The sequence below is a fragment of the Candoia aspera genome, chromosome 1, assembly GCF_035149785.1.
Source record: "Candoia aspera isolate rCanAsp1 chromosome 1, rCanAsp1.hap2, whole genome shotgun sequence".
Classification (NCBI taxonomy): Eukaryota; Metazoa; Chordata; class Lepidosauria; order Squamata; family Boidae; genus Candoia; species Candoia aspera.
Genome location: NC_086153.1, coordinates 254,099,985 through 254,127,765, shown reverse-complemented (window position 1 = coordinate 254,127,765; position 27,781 = coordinate 254,099,985). Strand labels below are relative to the sequence as shown.

General features: G+C 46.2%; 1 protein-coding gene across 8 annotated transcripts; it reads right to left on the bottom strand.

Moving 5' to 3' along the window:
* PAX6 (paired box 6) lies at positions 1-27,759 on the bottom strand. 8 transcript variants are annotated; one of them, XM_063289527.1, is made up of 11 exons: positions 27,747-27,759; positions 21,933-22,063; positions 21,070-21,111; positions 20,760-20,975; positions 19,686-19,851; positions 10,046-10,204; positions 9,219-9,301; positions 8,398-8,548; positions 8,041-8,156; positions 2,960-3,110; positions 1-1,066 (listed from the first exon to the last, which is right to left on the bottom strand). In XM_063289527.1, the coding sequence occupies exons 1-11, from the start codon at positions 27,754-27,756 to the stop codon at positions 981-983; spliced, it is 1,311 nt and encodes a 436-aa protein (XP_063145597.1). In that variant the 5' UTR covers positions 27,757-27,759; the 3' UTR covers positions 1-980. The 8 variants fall into 8 exon arrangements, with proteins under 8 accessions (XP_063145597.1, XP_063145598.1, XP_063145601.1 ...); XM_063289528.1 differs by having other exon boundaries at positions 8,041-8,138; XM_063289531.1 differs by having other exon boundaries at positions 20,961-20,975.
* Between the last annotated feature and the right edge of the window lie 22 nt (positions 27,760-27,781).

The window sequence follows — 27,781 nt, the reverse complement described above, 5'->3', positions numbered from 1 at the left end:
TTAGGTTAAAAATAAAATAGTATAATAAAGGAAATACAAAGGCTTTGGCATGGTTTTTACAATCAACAATGGTTAATTTTGATATGTCGTTGTGAACAACTTCAAAACACTTAAGTTTAAAACTCTTGCAAGCACTTTTAATTGATTAGGAATGAATTCTAGATGCACAAAATGATTGGACTGTGAACAGTAGTACAACTATAGCTAAGAACAATTAACTTTTGCTGACCAAAAAAGAAACGTTTGATGCATGAAAATGTGTGTAAAACATCTATAGAATATTCTTGTTGAATATAAATGAAATTAACTTTATTATAGAAATCATTCTGGGAGATTTCTAGGGAAGACAAATACTTACATTTTGACATAAAACAAATTGGATTATATCGGAGACACAATCTACCCTTTTCCTATCAAACTTTTCTTCTTTGAAGTTAACCCTATGTTTGCAAATAAGCATCATCTGTTTATAACCTTTGGAAATTTCAACAGATATTTTCCTTACAGAAATATACTCTGAATTGTTCCTGGTTGAATTATATGCCGTGAAATAATACAGACTTGGAGCATAGTCTGGAATCTATGAACAAATTGGTAGAAGTATTCAATATAGTTTGATAAAACTCTTAATTCGTGGCAAAGGTTGTTGATCATGGCTTCCTTTAAAAAAAAAAAACTTCATGACCAACACAAAAGCAAACATCCATTCAGTCTACATTGTTCTTTCATTATAACATATAAATGCCCATTTACAAATAATACACCAAAATGAATAAAAGTTTGGATACCAAAATGAAGATTTGTTCCAACTGATATAATGCCTTCAGTATACAAAGGTCCATGTTAAAGTCTTTCCCCATGTGTTACATCATAGGATGCAGTTGTAGTACAGAAGTATGTGGAAAGCCATTCTTCTTTTAGAAATACAGATCAACCTCCAACTGATGTCCATAGAGCCATTTACAAAATCAACCCATGGTTTACTGTAACCTTGGCCAGTACTGAGACATATCAGGTTCACTGCCAGGAACTTGAACAGGAACTGACACTCCAGGAGAAATTAGACCTTGAAGGAGGGGAAAAAAATGTGTTTGGGTGTGTGTTTATAGATGAATGAATGAATGAATTGATGGAGGATGGATGGATGGATAGATGATAGATATAGATATAGATAGATGATAGACAGACAGACAGACAGTCAGACAGAGAGAGAGAGAGAGAGAGAGAGAGAGAGAGAGAGACTTGGCCCAATATCAAGGGACACTTTGGGAAGCCAGTGAATACTCCTACGAACTGCTACTTGTACTGTTAAGGCACTGTGCCTTCTTAAAGGCTCAGTGTGGCCACTTCAAGAACTTCTTCTATGCATGCACAAAGATCATTGTGAAATGACAAGTGGTTTTATTTTGGGATGTAATCCTGGTAGAGGTTCTCTCTGTGCATGTATATAAGCGCCCAGACTATGCGTGTTTCTCTCGCTTCCCAACCATCATTTCCAATGGTTGGCATAATAATAATAATAATAATAATAATAATAATAATAATAATAATAATAATAATATCCAATTATGTCCACCTATTGATGGAAAGATATCCAGCACTACAACAGATATGCAGGATGGTGCAGGGATTGGGAGAAGGGAGGTAACATAACTTTGGATACAGTGCAATTTAATTCTGTAGTATATAAACATGTGCAAATTAAATTTCTGGCTTTTTTTATGTTATCCCTTTAAAAAGAGGCTAATAATTTAATAAGTAAAACAGAGACACTTCAGATAACAAGGAAGTGAATCATCAAAATTCACATAAAAATAATATGCTAATTTACATCATATGAGTTGTGCTTATTATTTATCTGGGGTACAACACATAGCTCAGCACTTAAGAGTAAAATGATTAGGTATGTAAGTCTCCCACTGAAACTAATGGAACTTTGAAACTTCAACTGAGATAGACAGACAAAAATGTATTTGATTAATGAGCAGAACAAGAAAAGAGTTGGACAACAAAATTGCATTACAGTGGCCTTTTGGGTAAGGTCAAGCATAGCATCTGTTCCTCAACTGAGCTGAGTTTATCTCCTTGAATTCCATAATGTTTATCTCCTTCTCCATTATGGAGACAAAAGTAAGTTAAAGCTTGCCATAAAACTATCCTACTAATTTGTAATTACTGTACTATTATATTGTTATATATGATTATAAACACAGGTTACATCTTCGTACATCTTTTTATGTTGAGATATCCTCCTTTCACCAAATAAGCAGAGAAACACAAACCTATAAGTTATTCTACATGGTTAAAGAAGTGCTGAACCACAGCATTTGCATTAATCTATAAATGATTTACATTAACAGGGGATCTCTAACAAAATAGGGATTTCTTTTTAATTAGGCTATTTTATTCATGATCTCCAATACTATCTAATTAGACTCTTAAAGCTTTTATATGCAAATATTCAAGTTTTGTTTAACTTGATAATCTATTGTGGCCATTCTTATTTTAGGAAATTAATCTGCTTAACCATCTTTAAGTGTACTGAAGCATACGTGTTTGGTAGTGTAGTACAGAAATGTATCATAGTCCATTACCTACATTAAATGTCTGCATCTTTTCAATTTACTCAAATTTTAAATATATTTGCATTCTAATCTTACTGTTATCCATTCAAGGTTCTTGAAATGGGGCCAGATATAAAATGGGACAAACAGAAAAATTAAGGAATGATTTTTATTACTGTATTAGGAAAAAGTAAACAAGTAATGTAGATTTCCACCAAGTTAAATGTTTAAATTTGAAACTGAGACTATTACTTTCCAGTAACTGGTAGCAATAGGTTTTTAATCTTTTGAGAGAAAACAAGTAATCAAGTTCTGCACAAAGGAATGAAAGTTCAGATTCATTGGAGAAGCACTCCTATAAATCATCTTTGATGAAGATACCAATGGTTGCTCACCTGTTGAAGTGGTTCCAGAGGTGCCCATTGGCTGGCTGTTCATATGTGTCTGCATATGAGGAGGGGTGTATGTATCATAGCTCCTCCCATTTACTGATGGACTTGTGGGCAACATGCAAGAATAAGAGGAAGTCTGGCTGGGTACTGGGGGCTGTGGGAGAAAAGACCAATATAATGTTCATGACTTTTAATATCGTCTTATGTTTTCTTTTTTAATAGATACTGCAAATGTAATCTCCACAAACTCATGCAACATTCAGATTTACTGATGTGTTCAAATATGTTGGATGAGCTTCCCCTTTTTGTTGCAAGAGGGAAGACAGATGCCCAGCTGCATTCTCTAGCATACAGAGCTTGGCTCTGTTTGCCAACACAACTGACTCAGCTTCTCCCCAGGGCAATAAGCTCTCCCCCATGTGCCAGCAGCCACTGTCAGGCATCAATAAGGCAGCCCTGTAAAGGCCATTTTTAAGTCCTCCCACTCACCGCAAAGCGGGCTTAGAGGCTGTTTTCCTCCATTAGAAAAAAATAATGGGAGGGGGAAAACATTGATGGCCTAATTAGGTTCAGTGCCACTGTGGATGGAATCAGAGGGAAGGCTTTCCCATGCTGACCCCTCTTTTCCATTCACCGCCAACCCTGCCCCATTTATGATGGTCTCAGAGGGTGAAAAGTAGAAAGGAAACAGTGACACAATGCCTAGAAAAGCTGCATTTTTGCAGGGCCCTTCTACAGCTTTGTGTCTGTTTCAGAGACAAAGGGTTACTTCTTTGTTAACCCTTTCAAACCCTGTTTTCATGGAATGATTGACTGGGAGAGAGGAGATTAGTTCATCCTAAATCCTTCTAGGTTAATTTTCCAGGTTAGCTGACAAGCTTATGGTGATGGCACAACCCAGCTTCTGCCCAATTAAACACATTATGGAAACAGGGCCATTGGATCCTTTCATATGAATCTTAGACCCTGCTTTCCTGAGTACAGATAAGGTCCACTCCACCTCTATTTTCATAAACAGGATGATACAACTGAATGCTTCCAGAACATTCACAAGTTGGGCAACTAACAATGAAGTATCTCCAATCACAACTGTCACTGAATTGGAATTTAGGAGAAAATCCTTGATCCTTTCATGATTGTTCTAAGTGTCCATCAAAAGCATCTACTCCATATTAATAATAGGAGGAAATCAGGCCACCTAGCTTTCGAGTTTGCAAGCCTAAGCAAGAGCACAAAGGTCTGGCTTCCTTCAGCCCAAAAGGGAGGAATGCATTTCTCCCCATTCCCCCCTCCCCACATCTAGAATAGATTCTGGAGCATGTAGGAATCTGGGGAGACAGGGAGAAAACAGGAGAAATGGCCAAAGAGCAAAGGCAAGAACTTAAATGCAAAATATTTCATTTTGCATCATAATCCTATGCATATTGCCTCCAAAGTAAATTTCAATGAGTGCCTCTGAGTATTTTAGTATTAACTGAATTTAAATTGATCTGATGGTGGGGGGATACACACACACACACACAAATAGCTTGATTATTACAGAGGCAGAATTGGAATTTGGGGCAAAATACTTAAAAGATCTCAAAGGTGTTTAATCCCTAAATAGCTTTTGTATTCACAGACATATGTTCTAAGCTTTGTACTTTGCAAATATAGGTTTATTAATCCTAGTCTTTTTAGGGCTTTCCATAAGTAGTAATAATTCAAGCTCATCCATGAAATATCCATAACCTGCTATCCTCCTATGTGTGTAACAGTGATTCAGGCCCTAGAATATATTCTTTTCCCGAGTAGTTATTCGCATGCTTACAAGCATGAGGGTTAGCAGCAATATTCATTTTAACACAGCTATTTAGAACTGCAGGTGCTGTTCACATCCTCTGCTTCCCCTTGGGTATTTCTAGGGTGCCAATAGCCATGGTGTCTCATCAGCCAAGGTGTAAGCCTGCTAGCATGTTAATAAGCTCTTTCTCTTCACCAGCACTATAGTAATGAGTTTTTCTAGTTAGATACATTTTTAAACAGATATTTTCTTTTTACCCAACTGAAACTTTTTGCCCTTTGAATTCAGAGCTTCTGGATAATTTTATCAAATCCTTTCTTCCACTTCCCAGGCCAAGTTGTTTGGGTTAAGAGTTGGGGAGCTCTTCCCAGGATCTGCCTTTCTTCTATAATATCCTAGAGCACAAGTTCTATTGGCTGGATGTAACAACAAGGTGAGGATTGGACTAGAAGTTGGGCTGGACTATAAACCAATTTGGAGAGGCAGGATTCTTAAAAGGTAAAATGGTGCTTCAACCCTCTGCTATGCTTAGGGCATCCTTTGTTTTCTTTAAAATTTCCCCCAGATAAAACAAAATGGAGTAACCTTTATACTTCTCTTTCAGTGGTTGCTGAAATTTCTATGTTACTTTGGTTTCTTCTACACCTTTGTAATCAGTTTGATAGTTTAAAGAAGCATAGCTGAATAGATAGGGTAGATAGCATTCAGGCATTTCCAGGGATCCAAATACAGTCCCAAACCAAATGTGTAATGCTAGCAGAATAATCTTATTCATCGAGCCTGAACTTACTGTCCTCAGTCCAGAAGAATGGGATTACACTGAAATATTTATTATTGTAAACCACCCAGAGTCCCTCCTTGAGGGGGAGATGGGCGGTGATTAATTTGATAAATAAATATTACCAAAACTGATCAGCCAATTCACAGCAAGCCATTCTATCGCAACAGGCATTCCATTACACTATACCACGCAGGTACAAAGTTCCAAGTATTTATACAATCCATCAGCATCACATAAACAACAACAATTCCAATTGTAATCAAGGAGTCATTAATCCCAGCTGACTTAAACTCAATGGAACTTTCTTTGGATCAGGACCAATGGCCACAGTTCAATAAAGACAAAAAACAAATATCAGTCTGTACTGGACTGCATGTTTTGGTCACTGGTCAGGTCTACTGACTTACTGATAAAAGATGTACAACATCTTTGCCTGGGGAAATCCTTGTGGATTCCTTGGAAGTTAACCAAGCACCCTTTAGCTTCTTGTTCCTGTTGCTTAAGCAAGGTTGCCTGTTTGAGATCAGAGCAACTCCCCTAGGCAGTAGCAGTGGCTCATGCAAATTTATCTTTCAAGTGTCTCACAGCCTATGGAATTGGGGTTGCAAGAATATGATTACAAACTTCATTGATATTAATCTTCATTTATGTTAGATTAAATTCATTTGAATTAATAACTGCTCATGTTGTATACTGTGCAACATCATAGTAATAGCATTGCAATTCTAAGCATGTATTTAAAAAAGAGGAAACATTCTAATGCTAAGCAGAAATGCAAACCCAAAGAATACATGTGATCAGAGCCAGTGTGGTGTCATGGTTAAGGTGTTGGACTAGGACTGGGAAGACCCAGGTTCAAATCCATTCTCAGCCATGGAAACTCAATGGGTGACTCTGAGCTCCGCACAATCTCATCGCTAAACTAACTCACAAGCTTGTTCTTGTGGAGAATAACTTAAGGACGGAGTGCTAAGTATGCTGCTTCAGCTCCTGAAGACAAGTTGGGTCATAAATCTAATTAATGAATAAATAATCAAGGAGTGGCAGCTCTGTTGACCATAGATAGCACTATAGTAATACTATGATTCTCCTAGCAATAGAAGGCCTATTATCAGGATGATTAGGAATAGTGAAGTCACTGCAAACCAGAGAAACTGGAAGCAAAGCCACTCAGCCAGCCATTCACTGGCAACTCATTCAACTTATTTCATTTTTTATTATTTATTTATTTATTATCCCACCTTTATTATTTTTATAAATAACTCAAGGCAAATCTGGGTTTTTTCTATTGCAGTAAAATCTGACCATAGCTATGGTACATAAGAGCACCAAAGGAGGTGTAATTTTTTTTCTTTATCATTATTTACCAGTTCACACTTACGCTTTGCAGTTCTTATTTCATTTATTTCCACAAAACTCCTGTGAGCCCTGTGCTGAGCAATGACCTGAACCACATTAAATCAACACTAGCTGTGCCTATTTGGCTCAGATAACGTAGATAAATCAACCAGAAGAAGCAATCTACATCTTTGCCTGAAAGTTTCAGATGTTTGCCTTCTAGGTTACAACTCAGAATCCCTGTATGAGCTCTGAATGCCTGCAGAAGCTGCTGAATTTCACCTTTCCTGGGAAACTTTCTGTCTTGTTACACATCTACTCATTGACTTTAAAACACCTTGCTGAAATAAAGGCAAGATTCCTGAAACAAGCAATTTGTGGACTACGGCCTTGGTCCATATGGGACTTAAAAACAGAGACAGCCATACTTCAAACTTGCAAGCAATACAGTGTTTCTATAACCAATGGATTGGGCAAAAAATAGGAAGAAGGGCAGTATCAAGCATTTGATGCAGTTAGAATGAAGGAGCAGGCTGCCTTTTTGCTTTCGTACCAGAACAGAATATATAGTTCTCCCTTTCTTAAATGAAAGCATTACTCCTAGTTTTCTTCATCTGGACACACCAATTTAAGTTATAGAACTTTTACTGTTACCATACTCAAGCTGATGGGAATCAGAAGCCCCTGTATATCTATCACAGTTCACCATGAAATCTACCAGAGATCCCAATCTACTTTCTGCCTGCTTGCTTAAGAATATTTTGTCCAGATTATTGATCCATTAACAATTGGTAGCTTATCTGTCATAACCAAGATAGCTACAACAAAGCAAAAAGATGTTTCAATATGTTGGTAGTTAAAGTGGAGATTCTGATCAGCATGATGGATTGTAAGCATCAAACCATCAATGCAGGTTCTCTCTTTAATATGTGTATGTATGTGTGACAAGATCTTGCCGAGTAGTCCAGGCTTCCCCATTTTGTTAAATCAGACTGATAATATGCATAAGATCCCACCTAGACCAGGTAGATTGCACACTTGGTAATAGCAGCATGATATGGAAAATCCTCTTAACCCTGGAGAAATCTCCCTTATAGTCTGGAATTGTTTCTAACTTCAAAGGACAGAGATTCTGCCCAGTGATTACTCGGCTCAGAGAGCATATTAGTGGATTATACTTACTTGCATAGGCAGGTTGTTAGCCATTGTGAAACTAGGCATGGGTGGCAAAGCACTGTATGTGTTTGTTAGCGCGGTGTCTGTTCTGCCCAGCATTGAACCTGATGTGAAAGAGGAAACTATAATAGAATAGATAGATAGAGAGGATGGATGTATTAGTTACACTTTGATCAGATGACTGCATTACTTTTGGCAGCATTCCCTGACCTGGTGACTCCCACATGTGTTGAACCTGTCTCTCACAGTTCCCAGCCAATGCATTTGGAAGTCTCCATGTTGGGGAAGGTTGCAGGACAGTGTTCCATGGTATTGCCCAGAAAGGGTGAGTAATTGCTTGATATACTTCTTAAAGCATATTACCCGGTGTTGTAGGCTGTGGGATCGGTTGGTAGACACTTGTGCTAAAACTACTGCTGATGGGAATGTGACTCGGGGTGTTGCTGGCTTGTCTTCTCTGGTTTCTTAGTTTCTCTTCCCGCCTCCACTTTGCCCTCCTGTTGGAAAACCATACCTGCAAATATAATATATTTCCCATTAGTCCAGGGAGGAGAAGGTGCATCACACAAAGGAAAAGACTCAATGGTTCTCTAGGGCTGTAGTACTAATAGGAAACACTCATGAAAAGAAAAGGATGATCTTCATGAACAACCCACTTCTACATTTTTTTTCATCTATTACCATACTGATTGGGACAAAAGGTTTAGCAAAGGCCATACCAGATTATCCACCTGTGTGGTGGACTTTCCAGATGGGAAGTTTAGGTACATATTTATTATACATCTGAGTTACAACATCCCTCTAGGTCCAGATGAGTTCCAGATTAAAAGTGAGCATGTACACTACTTGCTTTTGGTGAGATGCACATAGCTTGATGGGAGTCTGCATATTTTTATTTTATTTTATTGATTATGTATTATTGAATGGACAGCTGCTGTTCTGATTATTTCAAAACTATAGGTGGATTGCAATGCAAGAAAATACAGAGTACCAAACAAAACAACCCCTAATACAGTTAAAATCAGAATTAAAATAATTCATTAAAATTATTAACAATTAAAAGCTAGTGAAAGAGATGCACTTATACCATTTTCTTGAACATGAATGCACCCTTGTACAGAGACAAAAAAGAGGAAGCATATAGTAAGATAGGAAGAGCTGAAGAAAAATACTGTACTGCATACCTGTATTCTTGCTTCAGGCAGGTCTATTTTGGCAGCTAGTCTCTCTCTGGCAAACACATCAGGATAATGGGTTCTCTCAAATTCTGGTAGAAAAGAAACCCATGGAATTTGCATTAAAATAGGTTTCTTGCTTTTAACTTTCTGAATATTCTGAGTGCACTTGGCATGCTAAATCTTTTATGAGGAATATCATCATGGGAATGCTTTGAACAAGATCACATAATGCGGGTTTGATTCAAAAGGGTGAGATATTATTACTGAACGATTCCTTCCTGAATTAAGTGATTCATATTAAATCATATGATTACAGATTTTGTTCAGAGATAAATTGTTAAGGAGAAATCAATGAAAGGTACTGCAAGTTTGGATGCATTTTAAGCAGTTAACAGATAAGCCCTATAGTAACTTTCCCATGCTAACTTTCAAGACTGTTTCAAATGACAGGTCTGTGAAATCCAGCCCTCAAATCAGATGAGCCCCAAGTCAGCTATACTTTGGGAGCAATGGAGTTGAAGGATGCTGGACTGAGATTTGTGCATATTTTATGATCTGAAAAATGGAGATGCAAAATTGTAGCTGAGAGTCTCATGACAAAGACATAGCCCTTATCCAATGACCACACTGTGGCTTTGTGATATTTTTGAACTTCCAGTTTCAAATGCTTGCAATGCTGCTTATATAATCATTTCATCTCTAAGCTGTAAGAAAGATCTTCATCTCTGTCCCAGATTGATCATAGCATGCCAGGACATGCCAGGACAGAAGAGGCAGTACAGTACATTACATGTCCCTTGTTCTGACTTTTGGTTATGAAAAATGAGTCTCACCTTTCTCAAGTGCTTCGATCTGTTCTTGTGTGAAGGACGTCCGATTTCTCTGCAACTTTCTTTTCAACTGGAGTCTCATCTGGGCCTCATCTGAATCTTCTCCATTTGAACTGATGGAATTGGTATTTTCACCCCCTCCTTCTTGTTGTGGGCAGCCATCTGCAAAAGAAAGAGGAAACCATTGTAAGAAACACCTTGCTGAACTGATATGCCATAGTGAACACAGCCAACCATGCTTCAGGATGGTTCTTCTCTTTTTCATTATCCACAAGTGACAATGCAGTAATCCAACTGCTCATTCTGGGGGAGGTACACCCTATGCTGAATCATAATTATTTTGTAGCTCAATCCATATATCACTTATTTGGATTTAAATTTGTGTATGCACTAATCTAAAATATATCATATGCTACTTCTGCAGTCTACATCTCACTGAAATGACATCTTGCTAATTTGTTCATGGTCATTTTGATCCAGCTTGGCTGCAGGACATGAAAGTGTTGTACCCAAAGGATGTTCATGAGATTGGCACTGAAATGAAATGCAGAAAGCTTGTAGATGTCAGGACCCTCTGTGTGTGTTGTATCACATATGGTGATCAAAAGGTGGTTAGTAGATAATTACTGGGGTGACTACAGTATCTACTGCAATTATTTGTCTGTTCTGAAGAATACAGAGAATTCCAGGATGGGGAATTTTGGAAGGCTATTCAGTGACTTCTTCTAAGCTAAAGTCAGTCTGGGATTCTTAAATGAAATGGTAGCAGAAGAGATAGGACTTACGGTATTCCTTTCTACAATACAGTGATGTTCAAAGTTGCTGGCAATAAAATATTAATCAGCATGTAACAATGGGGAACAAAAAACATGTTCCAAGGTAGAAATAGCCAGTTCAGAAATATCTAACCAATGCTTTAAAAATACAGCTGAATAAATGTGTTATTTTTGCCTCTTCTCACATACAGCAAGCCAAAGAAATTGTTCAAATGAGTGTGGTGCAACTTTTCCAGCATGCCTTCCTAAGATATTCTTTCAATGAAATTTATTTACCTATTGGTACATTTAGAATAGCGATGCTCACTTTTTCAGATTATCTATAATCAGTAATTCCTATCTAATCAATTAGATGTTGATAGGTTTGCAGAAAATGCTATTAAGAAGCCAAACCAAGCTTGTAATCTTTTTTAAAAAATATTTATCTAGTTTTGATTTGAATTCTGCACAGCCAATTTCATTTTAAAGGTTGTGAATTTAGAAGTGCCTGCATTGTTCTGCAGTTTTATTCAACTATTGTATGAGTGTGCATTGCCTTGACACCTATTACAGAGCACAGCTGTAATTATATCATCACCAAGAACAGGCTATAATTGCTGAAAATGGAATTTTATATTTAGATAAAAGGACTGTCCATTCTTTGTAATGTGTTGCACCAGAGAAAAGTAAGATTTCTTTTAAAATTTTAACATGTAATTTTAACAAGAAATAGTAGCGAGTTCGCTAAGTAGCTAAATATGCTATTCTGCAGCTGAGCGCCTGGCATATCATTTGTGGTACATTTTTAATTAGGGCATTTCCACCACTTTTAATGTAATTTCTATCATTAAACAAGAGAAAGTTTTATTGTTTTCACATAGCTGCTGGAGGTAAAGATATGCTCCTGGTTGAGCTGTCTTTCAAAGTGTCTGCAGACCCTGAGGAAAATGGGGGTGGTAGTGGAGAGAAAGGTTTCTTCCTCTCCTTTTTCTGCTTCTCCCCCCCCCCTTTTTTCTCTTTTTTTACAAAAGAAATGGACATTCCTGTAGAAGGAGAGAAGTTGTCAGTAAATTAACTCTCCCTTTCCTTTCAGAGCATAATTTGGAGTGGTTTTGAAGTTGCTAAATGAAAACTAGAACAAGGGTTTCTTTTGATACATGTCCTGAAGAAGGAAGAAGAGAGGGAGAAAGTTATGTGAAAAAGAAACGAACAGCCTTTTCTCTCTTCCAGCCTAGAAAACAGATTTTTGTGGAAAATCAACTTTAGAGTAATATATCGCTTATAATCAGCCAACAATGGAGTCTAACCTTCAAAGCCCTAAAGAGAATTGTGACAGGATCTGGTAGAGATCTTTTCAAACACTGTGAAATGTTTTTAAACCCCAACTTTCTCCCCCATTTAAACAGTTGGATTCATCTCCAGTGGTCACCATATGGGTGTTTGGAGATCTATTGAGATGACCACCACCACTTGAATAGCGAGGGGGGCTGCCTTTCACCAGGACACAATGCCAGCAGAGTAAAGGAAACTATTAAACTCTTGGGGCAAGGAGGAGGGTTGGCAAACTTTCGTGGGCAGAATTTTGAGGACACAATCAGGCAGGCCCAACAAAAGGATTCTCTTGAGGCGTGCAGTGGCCCACATTGTATCACGAGGATCCCAGTCAACAGACTTTTCAGTGAAGTATGTTAACCTTTAGGCACTACTATCATTAATCACTGTCCCCTGGGCTGGGCTACTCAATGCTCTTTAGGGTTTTTTCCCCCTTCTATAGGAGCCAGGGAAGAAAGAAAGAAAGAAAGAAAGAAAGAAAGAAAGAAAGAAAGAAAGAAAGAAAGAAAGAAAGAAAGAAAGAAAGAAAGAAAGAACACCCCTAAACCGGTGAATAGACCAGCTCCACACATTCAGCCTGTTTACTCAACCCGGGGGGGAGGGGGGAGAAGAGAGAGCTACTTATCTTAAATTAAGTAAGCTTCAACTAGCAGAGAAGGGTCTAAGACAAGAGCTCTGTTTCCATATATTAACCAAAGGTGATCGCTGACTTTTAAAGCGTTTTCAGAGTAAGGACTTCTAGGTTGAGATTTTTGTGAAAAGGAACGGCAGTTTTGTTGACTCTAAGCCAGTGTTTCTCAACCGTGGCAGCTTGAAGGTGTGTGGACTTCAATTCCCAGAATTCCCCAGCCAGCTATGCTTGCTGGGGAATTCTGGGAGTTGAAGTCCACACACCTTCAAGCTGCCACGGTTGAGAAACTCTGCTCTAAGCCAAGCTGCTGGGATGCTAGGACAGGCCTTTACAAAATGTTTGGCCGCCTTAGCTCCACACACACCAGCGTACCTTTCCCGCGCTCAGGGCCCCGCTCTATCTCCGAGGTGGTTGGGGCGCAGCGCAGCCAAAGCCTGTGCCGCTCGCAGCTGCTGGGAGGCCTCCCTCCTTTCTCCCGCGGCGCCGCGGTGCCCAAGCGTTGGGATTTGGGGAAGAGGAGTGCCGTGGGAGGGATCCGGATGGCCCTGGACTGCTCTCCCGGCCTGCCTCAGATCCACCGCCGGATCGCCTTGTGGCAAAGGCGCGGGGGAGAGGCGCCATTTGCTCCGCAGTAGACGCAACTTCGCGGACGAGGCTGGGAGCCGCCAGGCAAGCACCTCGATTGGAAGGCAAGCCCTGAACCTTCAGCGGCTTTCCCCAAACAAGGAGAAACCAAAGATGGGGGCGGGGGAACGTCATGTAGGCTTGTTCGGGATGAAGCCCCCAAGGAGATCTCAAAGAGCTCCCGGTTCAATCATTTTGAGTTAACCTTCTATCTGGCCCAAGCGGGGATAGGTTTGGGCGCCTTGAGGGTCCTTTTGTCATCCAGCCCAAGCAAAAGGAAGCCAAGCTGGGAAGAGGGAATAGAAAAAAGCCGAAATTCGGCTGAACCCGCTGGTGGATCGGGCGGGAGACCAGCCGCTTAAGCCCCGCGCGCCCTGCCGGGTCTCCCCGAGGCCTTTCGGTCGCCTTCAGGTCGACCTCCCGATTGCTGGGCTATGCCAGGAAAGGCCAAATCTGGCGGATCCCCTGGCTCGCTCGGCGGTTCTCTCTCCGGCCAGATGGGGATCCAAGCGCCGGGTGTCGCGTCATCTGTTGTCAGCTCGCCAAAGGGGACGAAAAGGCAGCTCCGTTTACAGCTGAAGAACAAGAACTAAAGCAGCCTCAAGCCGAGGTGTGCGTGTGTGTTTGTGTGTTGGGACTAACAAGAAAAATTGGCGGCTTTTCAGCTCAAAGGTTAGAGAGACTTGAAAAGAATTCAACAAATGCATCCTCCAGAAGGCTGTCCTCGCTCAACCGGCATTAAAGCCCGCAAAGGTTAGGATCCAACGCCATTAAGATCAATGGAACATCCTCCATTGACTTCAGTACGCTTTAGATTCCCCCTAAATCAAGATTTTCTCCCAGTAACATTGATGGCGACTTTTTCGTTCACTTTCATCTCTTCTTCCCTCCCGCGCCTCTCTTCCTCAAAACCCCACTGAGGTCTGTTAACTCTATTTAAAGTTTTGATCGGGAAAGACAGATATGTTTTAAAAAGAAAAAGAAACGACAGACAATTAAGATATCTTGCTTTCTTTTAAAGAGAGACTTTAAGGGAGAGAGCAGCTTTATAAAAGAGTGAGCTCAATAGTCCGTTCCACCTTCTCTGGACCTAATCCGTAAGAAAGCGAGTGAATATGCTGCCCCTATTATCTCAAAGCTAGACCATCTGACGCTGGGTATAGGATTTGTTTCCAGGAAAGAAAAAAGGAGGGGGGGGGGATAAAAGACGCTGGGAAATAAAATCATTCCTTAGTTTCTTAGTGTCTTAATCAGTGAGGCGGAAAACTAGCAGAGAAAAAACCGAGCAAGCAAGAAAGATAGCAAACCGATTGCGGCACCTTTCAGCCGCGGAGCTGGAATCAAAACATTGTAGCATCTGTTGAAAGAGAAAGTGTCTAAATCCTGCAGAAGGCTTTAGTCTTATAAGGAGGGGAGAAGGGAGCCGGCGGGGGCGGGGCGGGGCGGCTGGGAGCGATAAGAAACGGCGTCTCGGTGATCCTTAAAACCACTCAATCACTAGAGAATTTCTCCCGGGTAGAGATGACTCTTTTTGTTCGGTCAGCCTCGTGTAGCCATTATTTTATTTGCTGCTGCATGGCGTTTATCAGATTGAGACCGCATTTGTCCCCCTCTGAGACCTAACCTTGCCTTATGCTTTGGGAGTAATGGGCTCTTAAAATCCAGGCACGCAGAGGCAGCCCTGCGAGGGGAGAAAAGAACGTCAGAGCCTGGCATGGATGTTTCAGGGCAAAGCCCTTGGAATCCTTTTAAACCGGGAAGCAACGCGCTGAAGCCTGCTTCTCCGCGTCCCCCACCCCACCCCACCCCAGGCTCACACTTTCCCCTCCCTCCCCATCCCCTCTACATTTTATGCAGTGAGTCGAGGCCAGTGACAAGCTCCCACCCAGCTTTCTTGCCAAGCCTTGGTTTGAACTGGGACCGATGGTTAAGGGCAGGCGGAGGGGGTGGGGGGAGGGAATCATTTGGAAGCCGGGTGTCCAAATCCTAAACAGGCTTGCTTCAAAAGATTTCAGAATTTGTAGCGCTGTGGGGAAAAGATCCAGCCCAAAGCAAGCGTTTTTAAGGTTGGAATTTCAAAAATTTTATTACTGGGCTGGGCAAGGAAGCCCCTGTACAAAACAGAGAGCTGCTGCCTAGGGCCATCTGGTGAGCGGACAGCTGGTACCCTCTTGGGAGAGAATCTAGCATGTGCTGCCTTCCTCCATGACAATCCTTGGGGCTGGCTGACTCCTGCCCCACTTCACCCCAAGACTGGAGGCCAAGGCCACAGCTTCTTCAGGAAGCGACTCCAGGCACTCCAGGTCCGGCTGGAAAACCGCCCGCTCTCCGCCGCACCCCTGCCTGACAAGGCAGAACAACCCCGCACCACCACAGGCAGGCAGCGCCTGCTTCCCTGGAACCGCCTCGATTTCCCCAGAGGTCTGTGCTCAGTTTAAAGACTTTGGGGTGGGGCTGCCCTTTCGGGACCGCCTGCGTTCAAGCGCCCGGGTGTGGGGGCGGGAAGGAAACATTGGGGGGGGTCTTTTCGGAAGAGGGTCTGCCGGAGCCCCCGCCATTGCTCTCCGGCATCCAGCATCTCCAAGAAGAGAAAAAGCAGGGACAATACAGTAACTCCTCTCCGATTAGCAGAATTACGTATGCTAGCAGGGATCTGGATTAAAGGTGATTTTAAACGTGAATGCATCTTGCTGAAGCGGCCTCCCTCGAAAGGCTACGACTGACTGCGAAGATGCGCATCCTGGAAGAGGAGGCGGGCGGGCGGGCGGGCGGGCGGGCGGGGGGGGGGGCAAGAGAGGATCCTATCAATCCCAACTGAGAGGCTGATTGCCACAGACCGAAAGAGAGGGTCATGTCTCTGCCGCCCTCATCCACGCCCCTTCGGAAACACACTTTTCCCACACTTGGGCGAACAATTCCGAGTCCCACTTCAGGTGAGTCGAGAGAACTAGCCCAGCGCAGCAGCTCCGGTTCGGCTGTGTTCTCTTTCGGAAGAGCTCTGCGAAGTCCTGCTGGGGGCCCGCGGCTCCCCGCTTCTCTACGCTCTCAGGCCCCAGCTGTGCAAACGGCGGAGAAGCAGGAGTCTCTGGCCGCCCCCGGAACTGCGGAGGGCCCTCTTGCTCTGATTGGGGAAATCCCGATCCTCAAAGCCTCGGGAAGGAAGGCTCCAAACCGACGCCCTCTTTCAGAGAAGGGAAAGGGCCACAACGCCTTCTTAATACTGGTAATCTCAAAGCCGGGTCTTCGAAAATAAGAAGTCCGTCCAATACAAAGATACTTTCTTATCCCAAGGGACCTTACTTATTACGCCATCCCGAGCTTGGCTGAGCAGAGGTCAGTCTCACTGAATTCCCCAGCCTTACTTCCGACTAAGAGATGGAGGAAATTTAATCTGAACCAATTCGATCTTTTCCCGGCATATCCATTTAGGATCAGGCGCATTTGCATTTAAGATCCGGTGGGGCCAACTTAGGGATTGGAAGGGAGTTAAGTCACAGCTGTCAGTAGGATTTAACTGCAAAATCTTCCCCCGAGCAGAGAGTTCCCCTTGCGCTGCCCCATTAAAGTCTAAAGTCAGATGAGGCAGATCCGAATCCGCCCGGGCTGTTTGGTCTCACAGCCCAAGGGGTGTGTGTGTGTGTGTGTGTGGGATACGGGTGGGGGGGCATCAAATCCTTTCCCCCTTCACCTGGGCGACCAGAATGCTTCTGACTTCCAGGGTTGAGTTGAACTGGCTGAAATTCACGCCTGAAAAGATTCTGAAAATCCCTCTGCCTCCCTCACCTGGCACCTCTCTGGAATCTTCCTGTTCCCAACATTATCCAGCTGGTGTCTTCTAGATGAATTGAAGGGCAACCCTCAGCCTTCCAAGACAGAGTTTGCTAGCCTACCGCTAAACCCTAGGGAAGGTCTTGCCAACACATTAGGTAGCATGAAGGGGGTCCAATTCGTGTACCTCCCTCTGGTACACGAATTGGTTCCTCCTCTTCCCATCTGAATGCCCTGCTTTTTGGCGATCCCTAGCCTGACCACACCCTCCCTGACTTTCCCATCCTTAAACAAAGGGATGGGTAGCAATTCCAGAGTCCAGAGGCTCTTACAAATAAAACCAATAGGCTCGTTTGATGGGACGCCCCTCCTCTGGTTTGGGATTTTGGTTTGGGCTGTCCCAGGATCTGCAGTCCTGAGAGATAGCGATGTCCAGAACATTAATAGGATGGTTTTCAGGGCATCATAGGACAACGGAAACCTTGGAAAAACCAATGGAAAATATCGGACTGATAGTTCTTTCAAGACAGATTTACCGTGGCAGAAGATTTTGTAGGAGTGAGCTTGCTCTGGCTCATGAAAGAAGTGAAATATGAACATTCATCTTTCAAGATCTGTCTTGAAAGAACTACCAACCTTGAAGGTGTGACAAGAGTTCTGCTTGGTTTTGCTGCAGCTCACACTTCCCCTCCTGGATCTGAGGAGGTAACCTGTTCCCACCACCGCTGCAATGTCCACACATAATGCACACAGCTAATATATATTTTGTTGCCTCCCGCATGGGAATTCAGAGTGTCGGGTCCAAAGGCATAGTAGGATGGGCGGAGGGGGGGGGGGGTGCAGAGGCCCCTTTGGAAAATTGGTGTTGGGCTTAGTCTTCCACTAGCCTCGGCCTCCCGTGCCCGCCCCGACCCCCAGGAGAGCTGAGGCTTGGGGTGGTAATGGGATGGCCCAAAGCGCTGGTCTTCCCAGGGTCTTCCTAGAAAGCTCCCTTCTCTTAAAACTGACAAGTCTAATTGGCAAGCGGTGCCATATCGTGTCCAGAGGTCTCCTGTGGAACATTTCTACAGCTGTCTCCTTCAACTAGACGCTTATTCATGTCGCCTTAATGAGAAACAAAACGATCTCTAATGAGCAATTACATAGCGCCAGAATTGTTCCCATAACAAATTCTTGCCTGTGACAGAAACATCCTTTGTACCAGATATTCTGCATATTGTTACTGATTTTCTTTCTTTCCTTCTCTCCCGCTCTCTTTCTCAGTCTCTCTTCCGGCTTCCCCTCCTCTTTCTCCTTTCCCAGACAACACCAAGCAGGGTGTTGGCTACTGGACGCTGGAAAGGCTGACCACAGCCACCCCAAGAGAGGACGCACAAACAAGCAGACCAACCCCAGTCCACGAGGGAATGAACTCAAGCCAAGAGGGTGTGAAAGTATGCCTCTGCCCCTGACCACAAGCAAGCTGGGGGTGCCCAGGCGCACTTGGCACTGGGACCTGCCAGCAGTGATCCACCCCTGACTTCGAGTCCGTGGCTGAAAAACAAATCCAGATCTACTCCAGCCTGGGTTTCAAGATGCCAAAGCCTTATCCAACACGGAGGGGGGCAAGTAGGAGCAACCCGCAACAGCAGGGTTTTCCTGCCCAAGTTGTCCCTTTGTTCTCTTCCTAATATTTATTTTCTGCCAAGAAAGACAAGACTCGACAAGAGACATGGATGGTAATGCAACCGCCGGCTAATCAGACCCTGAAAGAGGAAGAACCGCGTTTTTTAGCCCGTCCATCACTGGGGATGCTCCTTCCTGCTCAGGGCTCCGCCATTTGTTAATTACGCTTCCAGAGCAAGCTGATACAATGAGGTTTTGCTCGCCATCTAGCAATCTATCAGCGAGTAAGCATCTGATGCCTTCAAATCGGGAGAAAGAGATGGTGGTTGTGTAAGGACCTGATTTAAAAACAACCTGAAGCTTGGCTGCTGGCGGCAGGGGCAGTTGTCTTAGCACGGGTATGAACTCAAGGGGGCTTCGGTAGTGCTCTTTCTCCCACTTTGTCCCCACAACAGGAGGTTGGGCTGAGAGAGAGTGCCTGGCTCAAAGTCGCCCAGGGAGCTTCTGCAGTTGGAGATGGACTAGAACCTGGCCTCTGCACCTCAGTCCAGCCCCGTAAACAGTACTCCCCACTGGCTCTTCTTCTCCGGGTTTGTTTGTTTTTTTAACTTCCTAGTCTAGCCGCTATCCCTGGCATTGTCTGGAGGTCTCCCTAGAGAAAGGTGGGATTTGGGGAAGTGGACTAAAAAAACACGGCTTTTATAAAATGCCCTTTCAGTGGGCATTCTCAGAGAGGCAGAGGAGAGAGAGAGAGAAGCTGGAAATGGAGGAGGCGTCAGGGGCAGGCAAGCCCATGCTGAGTTGCCCCTTTAGGCTCTGAAGGGTCATTTGAGAAATCAGTCTGCTCAGGGAGGGGAGGGAGGAAAGGAAGGGAGGGGAGGGGAAATGGCAGATGACTGAACTCTCCCCGCCCTGCCGCCCTGCCTACCTTGCGTTGGTTGTCCTGGGACGGATGTCCCCGGGTACCACCCAGGCCTGGTGCCCCACGTCCCAGTCTGCCCATTCAGCATTCTTAACTTGTCATACATTCCATCTGCTCCCATCTGTTGCTTTTCGCTAGCCAGGTTGCGTAGGACTCGGTTGATCGAGGAGACCTGGAAGGGAAATTGCATTCCACCAAATGGCAATCACAGTGCAGAACTTCTCCCCCTCTTCCCATCCCAGCCCCAGGTCGACTGTCCCAGAGAAGAAAGTCAGAAGTCAAGCAAGACTCACTCGGGTTCCCAGAATCATTCCCACCATGGATTTCACCAGGAGTCCTTGGCAAGTAGCCCTCAAGGCACGAATCTTCCCTGGCCCTCTTGCTCCATTGCAAGCTCCCGGCTTTCAGCAGGGCCACTCTAATCAATGGGGCCCGACTGATGCAGCGCTAGGCTGCCATCCCAAGTGGACTGCGGGTTGGGGAGTGGGGGATGCATTCAGGAGAAGTCATATGCTACCCAGCCTGAGACAAAACGCTGAGATCCTAGTGAAAAGCAAGTGGCACAAGAGACCCTTGTGTTCAGCTGCGCCTTCAAACCTATTTGGCACGGGGCAGGGGCAGCCAACTTTAGATCACTTTCGGCAAGGCTCGGTGGGTTAGCTTGAGTGCTATTCCTTTCACAAGAGAATCACTTCTCTGGAAGATGAATAGCCTGGGGCAAAAATGCCTTGTCCTCTTCAGTTTAGAAAGAAATGCCGGGAATGAAACAGCCCAGCCTGTATTGCCCTGTGCCGGATGCCATTCCTAATTCATGCAGAAAGATTTCCCCACTTTTTTAGATTTGGGATGTTCTTAATCCTGCAAAAGCAGTATGTTCCGTTTTTTTAAACTCCCAAAAGCTTCAGAGCCAAGGATGAGTCCTGAGTTATTTTTTCCAAAGCCCTCCTGCAAGCCTTGCCCCTACGGAAGGACGGACAGTGAGACAGAGAAGGGAAGACTATGGAACTAAAAGACAGGGTGGGACTGGTTAGCTACAGCTCGTTCTAGGTCAGACAGAAAGCAGTATCTCGATGCACTTACGCTGGGTATGTTATCGTTGGTACAGACCCCCTCCGATAGTAATCTGTCTCGGATCTCCCAAGCAAAGATCGAGGGGCACTCCCGCTTATACTGCGCTATTTTGCTTACAACCTCTGGAGTCGCTACTCTTGGCTTGCTACCTCCGATTGCCCGCGGTCGGATGGAGCCAGTTTCGTAATACCTGCCCAGAATTTTACTCACACAGCCATTCGACACCTGCATCAGGGAAGTGGACAGAAAATCACATTATTAATAATTTCAAGACAAAAATAAAATTGTTTAAGTATGCATTAAACAATGACAAGCTTACGTTTTGATTGTCCAGCACTTGGACTTTTGCATCTGCATGGGTCTATAACACAAAAATATACCTTCAATGGTATGAGAACTTACTTAGAGAGGTTTCTTTCTTTCTTTTCTTAAAAAAGATTACATTTGGGGCCCTATATGCTACAAAGGTGAAATTTTTGCTCTAAAAAAACCTTTTGACACAGGGGAAGGGAAAGAAAAACTGGAGAAAGATGGCAAATATTGATAAGATGTTTAGTAGATAAGCTACTAATGACATCTTCGGACCAGTTTTCAAAATGGTCACATTCTGGGGGAAGGCATATTGGGATGGTGGAGCTGACGGATCAGAGACGAATTCGACTGCATCCCTAAGCCAAATACCTGGCCAAAACTTCTTGAGGAGCCTCGGTAACGATTTCCGAAGCAAAGGCGAGTGGAATACTGCTGACTTTTCAGCCTTCGCTTAACAAATGCATGCAGAAAACAGAAGTTACATCCGGGCAGGGAGGACACCTTAGCTGCCCCCTCCCCGCCCCCAATGCTCGCTCATAAAGAAATGCCAAGGGGGCAGGGGGAGAGATTTCCAAGAAGGGCGTTGGGGATGCGGATATCTCTTGTCATCGCCCAGTTCATTCCCAGCCAACTAAGGCACCACCGCAGCACTACATGTCCGTGTGGAAATAAGGCAAAGACAGACTGGTCAAGCAATATATACTACATCTCCCATACTTTGGAGAAGCTGCTGGACTGAGAATGATTTATTATTGTTTTTTCCCAGAAGGCTGGACGGGGAATGTCGCAGCCGCGGAAAGCCCTCCTCCCTGCTTTCTAAGTAAGAAGCCGCGGCCTGGCTCCAACTGGGGAGGCGACTGGCGTTTTCACCTGCAGGATTCGGGAGATGTCGCACGGCCGAGCCCCGCTGTGGGCCAGTTCCACGATTTTCTGCCGGGTTGAATCTGGCAGCGGCCGCCCGTTGACAAACACACCGCCGAGCTGATTCACGCCGCTGTGACCTACGAAGTGGGCGAAGGAAGAGAAGGACAATGGAGGCCTCGGTCACCTGAGGAGACCCTGGACACAGGGCCGCTCCCTACCGGCTCAGGAGAAAGGCACGGACGGGGGTGGGGGGCAGGGACCGGGGGAGAGAGAGCCGATCCAGCGCAAGCAGCTCCCCGTAGCGGGCTGTCCCACGAACTGGGCCTGGAAGAACCACTGGGGGAAAAGGGGACCCTTTCTCCAAGGAAAGGAACCATTTCAATAAAGCATCCAGCCTCGCAGCCGCAGCAGCCATGGCTTCTCCAATCGCCGTCTAAGTTGCCGGTTGCAGCTCACGTTATAGGCGCGAAAAGGTGTCGCCTTCTTTCAGTTGAAAATCGACACACGCACACGCACACGTATGCATCTCCATCTACACGACCATTCCGCTAAGAAATGAAAGCTCAGCCCGACAACCCCGGAAGGTTTCTCCCCTCTCGGCTCTCCTGCCCACCGCCCCGGCTGGCTTCTCCAGCCCCCTCCCCCGATTCCAGGCTAAACGCCGAATCCATTCAGGGCCGGCTCTGCCCAGAGGAGCAACATTTGGTTACACACTTCCACTCCGCGTCATCCTTTCAGCAGACTTGGCAAGGGCGAGCAAGGAAGGCAGCGCCGGCTTGAGGAAAGGGAGCGGCGGCGGCGGCGGCGGCAGAAAGAGCCACCCGTCCCTCGCGTTGGGCGGCGGGGTGAAAAGAAGCCTCGGAAGCCCGGCGCTGGGCTCCAGGAGCGCCAGGCACCTCCGGCCCGGCAAGGGTGCCCTGCCTCCCCCTCCCCCCCTCCCTTCCCCTCCCCCCCACACTGCCTGGCTGCGCAAAGCAGGAGAAGAAGCCCGGGCAGCTTGGTTCTCCCCCTCTCCCCAACGACGCCAGCCCCGAGAAAGTCGCCTCTCCCCATCCCCCCACGCGCTGGGGTAAAGGAGGGGGAGGAGAAGGGACACTCGGGTTATTAAGGAAAAGCGGTGGGCTTGGTCTGCATCCTCCCAGCCAGAGCACCCCCAGCCAAAGGCAAGACTCCAAAAAGGGGGTTCGAAAAGGATCCCCAACCTGCAGCTTTAGGCTTTGGAGGCAAAAGGCTCCCTGGAGAAGGTCTGGCCTCTCTTTCTCTTTCCCGCTTTCTCTCTCTGCCTCTGTTCTGCTCGCCTTCTCTCTTTGGAGCCTTCTGCTAAATTGACTCCAGGAGCCTCGGCTTCTTAGCAATAAATAAGCTCCAAATATAGAAGAGCAGGAAAATATGATGAGTCTCTCTGACATTTGTCTTTAAAATAAAACTAGCTGCACGTCAAGTTTGAGCTTAATTTCTGGAAATAGGCGGAAGTCGCCCCGGATCATGCATGGAAGGCTAATTGAAAAGATCAGTTGGAGCACTTGTAGCAGACCTGTCACTTTGTGACAGTGCTCCGCTCTTGGATATTGCTTCGTCACGACAAACGGGAGCAGGATAAAAACGACCCTTTCTGTCCGGATTTGGGTATCACTCCGACGAGAGTGAACTCGCCTCGTTTTCCCTTCGAGGAGAGGCGACTTTTTAAGGTAGCCACGGGGTCAATGTGGACACCACCGAAGGGGCGCGCTGCCTCCACGACAAATCCGAAGTGACAAGAGTTGGAGAGAGCAGTGGGGAGAGGAGAGGAGGGGGCGCCGGCTGGGAGGAGGGGAAAATGAGTCTTCATGTAAAGGCTACTCGAGAACCGACCAGCCAGCATGGTTGCAAAAGCTCTAACGGGAAGCAACGACTTTCTTTGCTTCTGGGATGGAGTAATTGGCCAGAAAGGACCACAAGAAAGGCAGCTTGAGGAGGGGGAGGGATCCGAGGCCCGCTTTTCTACCCCTCTCGCCTCCCTCCTACCAAGTGCTTGCTTCCTAGAGAGCCAGGCTTTACGCTTAACACCCGCACCCAGACCCTCCCTTTCTCCTCTGCCCCCATTGGCCTGGACTGCAGGGAAATATGGGCTGTCCCCCCTGCGGAGGCCTGAGGCCAGACCAGGTCTCAGGGCAGCGCGCCTTAAGTCCGCAGTTGAGTTCACGGCAGCGGCAGCAGGTGCCCCCTTCTGCTCCCCGGAGAACAAGGGGGCTTCCAGGTACCGCTGGATTCTCGGCGCTCTTGTGCCTGCGAGATGCACAAGCGAGAGCTCTTCTTCCACTCTTCCTAAGCCTCCACACCCCACTCTTCCACACACGCCCTCACACACACAGAAGCCGATGGAGGCCATTTGCCCGCGTTCCAGACAGGCAGAGAGGCCTTTCCTATTTCGCCTCCGCGCCTCGAGGAAGGCATCCCAACTCCCAAATTCCGTGTAAAAAAGGTTAAGCCTTAATCAATGCCTTAATTTCCCAGGAGAACGCAGGCAGTTCGAGCCCAGTGGCAATGATTATGCGCCTCGTCTTCTCGGGCGAGCCATCCAAGAGGAAAACATATGGTGTCAATTTGGATGCGCGGCGCTGCAGACACGCAGGAGTTCGCCGCACAAAGCCGGGAAAACCGGCCGCGACCTCCACCCAAATCACCCCGGCGGGCTCTTTTTCCTGTGGGTAGGTTGGAGGAATGGGGTCGGGAGGGAAAGCGAGTGCAAAGGCATTTGCGATTCCCACGAAAGACGCTCGTGTTGCGTAGGGAAGCCCGGGCACACGTGGGGTGCCGCTCTCGCGTACCCAAGGCGGCCTTATCCGGAAAGCTCCCAAGGGACGAGTCAAACCTGGAGCAGAAAATCTTCACCAGCGGAGCGCGGCCCCCGTCCAGCCACAGAGGGACTCCCGAAAGGAGCCCGGCAAATAAGCACCACGGACCTCGGAAGCTCCAGTCCCCAAACAGGCCTCGGGACGTAGAAAGAGATCCCGTGGCTGGGGGTACTTCTCCCCGGTCGGGAAGCTACACACCCAAGCGGGTCTTGGGCTCGGAGAAAATGGCGCAAACCCCCCGGGACCACGGGAAGCCGAGGCCGCGAGTCGAAAGGCGTTGAGCCTCGGGCTTGGTCAGGAGTGGCGCTCAACGGGAGCCGCCCGAGGGCCGGCGCTGCCGAGCCGGAGCCTTCGCGGGACTACTTAGAAGAAAGCCCCACTGTGCTTGGTGGGGCTTACTTCCAAGCCAGCTTCCGAAAGCCAAGGAGATGTAAATAGACCCGGGTTACGTGCAAGAGCAAGCGAGTCCGGCGAAGAGGAGAGGAGAGGAGGGAGAGGCAAAGCAATGGAGCTCCGATTCCGCGACCGAGTCTCGACTGCACTTCTCTCCAAGGAAATTCCGACGGAGTTTGCATACTAACGAGATATCTTTTGGATTTAGAAGCTGAACCGAATAACAACAACCGGCTAGGGGGGCGAGTTTACAGTAAGTTTAAAATCACCGCAGTATGCTTAAAATAAGAATCGCCTGCAAAGACTTCAACATTATTTCACCGACATAACTTTTTGGAAAATCGGGGGACTGTCCACCTTAACTGATCAAGCCTACCTTGACCTCAGGAGTACCCTGCGGACTCACGTTTCTTGCACGTTGCACAACAAGACCTATTTTTCAAGGCCATGAACACCCGGAGAGCAACTTTCCCCAAGATAAGCCTGGAGGGCTGTCTGGCTCCCCTCTCCGAACATGCCTACCTCCAAATAAATAAGTCGCTTTTAGCACGACTTACTGCCAGGAGCCCGGCGGTATTGTTACATGCTAAGTATGTTTATCCGCAAGAAAGTGCAATCGATTTTAAAGAGTGTCCTCCATCTGGGTCTGAGTTCCTCGCCAAGGTGCGGAGCTGCGCGCAAAATCACGGCCCCGAGGAAATCCGGAGCGGCTTTCCGAATAGCGGGGGCTTGATTATTGATTCTCGTGCTGAAAGCACCTGGGCGCCACCCAATCTCCCAAAAACGACGTGGCTGGGGGTGGGGTGGGGGTGAATTGTGGCCAAATTTGGGAAACAAATATCCGGGTGGCTCGTGGTATTTCCTTCCCAAAACTCGGCTTCCCCTCCCTGTCGATGTCACTAGGGATTCCCTCCAACGTGCGAAAGGGCCTGACGGGGGTCCATCCTCTTCGAAGGAGATTCCACCCAGATCAAAGAGAAGCCCTTCCTGCCGAGCTCCGGAGAGTCCCGGAAGGAAGCCACTAACTAGCTCTTTCAGAGGGCGACTGGGAACGGCCCTCTCGAGATCTGGGTCGGCGTCTCCTCAGTCCCACGCCCCTTTAGGCTATCTTTGCAATCCTCGAGGCTTTCCGGATCCAACCCCATGCCTAAAACACACTTAGCAATCCTGGGCATCCAAAACAGGCAGGCGCCCCATCTTTTCTCAAGCATTGCCTTCCGTCTCGGGGTGGCGATCGCCCACCCTGCCCCATCCTTCAGTCTAGCAACGTGCCAACGTCCCGCTGCTATTTGCATTATGCGCCTGTGCCTGAGCGCCGAAAGGGATAGCTGATGTTTTTAAAAGTGGATGATTCAGGAATTCTTAATGCCAGGGAGAACTCGCTTGGATTTCGAAATAAAATTCATTGCTGGGTCATTAGCAAAGGAACTGCAACAAGCGCTGATGTTCTCTGGACACAGAGATTGGTGATCCTAGTCTGCCTTACTTTCTGGATGGTGCTGGGGCTTATTATGACAATATATCAAAACGGTGAGGTTACTGGAATCTCTTCCAGCCTTTTGCTTTACTAGCCTGGATAAAACGATTGGACTGGATCTAGCAGCTTCCACCGCCCTAGCTCCATGCCTTCTTGCACAAATACCTTGGATGCTAAGGGGATTTCCTTCCAGGTTATAAAAGTTGCACTGACAGACTAAGGACTTCAACTAGCTCGTCTCTTTTTACCACACCACAACAAAAGCCTTGCCATAATCCAATGAATCAGGGATCCTCCTTCCCTCCCCACTCCCTCTTCTTCGAGTTTTAAGACATGCCAGATTTATACAAGCCTCTGTGCTCCACTATTTTATGCCAGACAGAGAGGCTATAGCCCCATCACCGAAAAATGTCACAGAAAAGGGTGGGGATCAATAGCATTGAGGGCCAAAGGAAAGGATCAGACACCTAGAAATCCACTTGGGTGGAGTGGTTGGCTCCCCTTCTCATGCAGAGGACATTTCTCACACTGTCCCCCCACAACACTCAGAAAGTATCTTCTTATTTGAAGGGCTGCCGAGGAGCCCATGAGCAGCTGAATTTTAGACTGGGTCTATCTACAATCAATGAGTTGTCCGTCCATGAAAATATATCCCTTTGCCCCACCTCCACTAGGTGCAGTTACAAGGAGGAAGGTTCTCCTGCACTGGGTGGACTTCCATCCCCGCCCCCCCCCCGCCCCCCGCTCAGGATGACTCAGATTCTGGCCTCCAAAATGTCCTCCAGGATAAAGGAGGAGAATCTCCACACAGTTCTTCCTCCAAGTTCTAGGAGCCACATCTCTTGGCATAAGAGTCCAAAGAACCCATTCATCCAATCTCTTTTGGCTTCACCCTTCCTTTTTCCAGAAGAAACCTCTTCCAGTGTGAAGAATATTTTCAAGATTGTCTGTCTTCCCAGCCACCCAAGCCAAGCCAAGCCAAGCCAAGCCAAGCCAAGCCAAGCCAAGCCAAGCCAAGCCAAGCCAAGCCAAGCCAAGCCAAGCCAAGCCAAGCCACCATTTCGACTACACATGCTCAAGCCAGCGTTGTCCCAAAAGACAAGAAGAGCCACTTACTGTTCTGCATGGTGGACTGGAGCAAGATCCCCCGT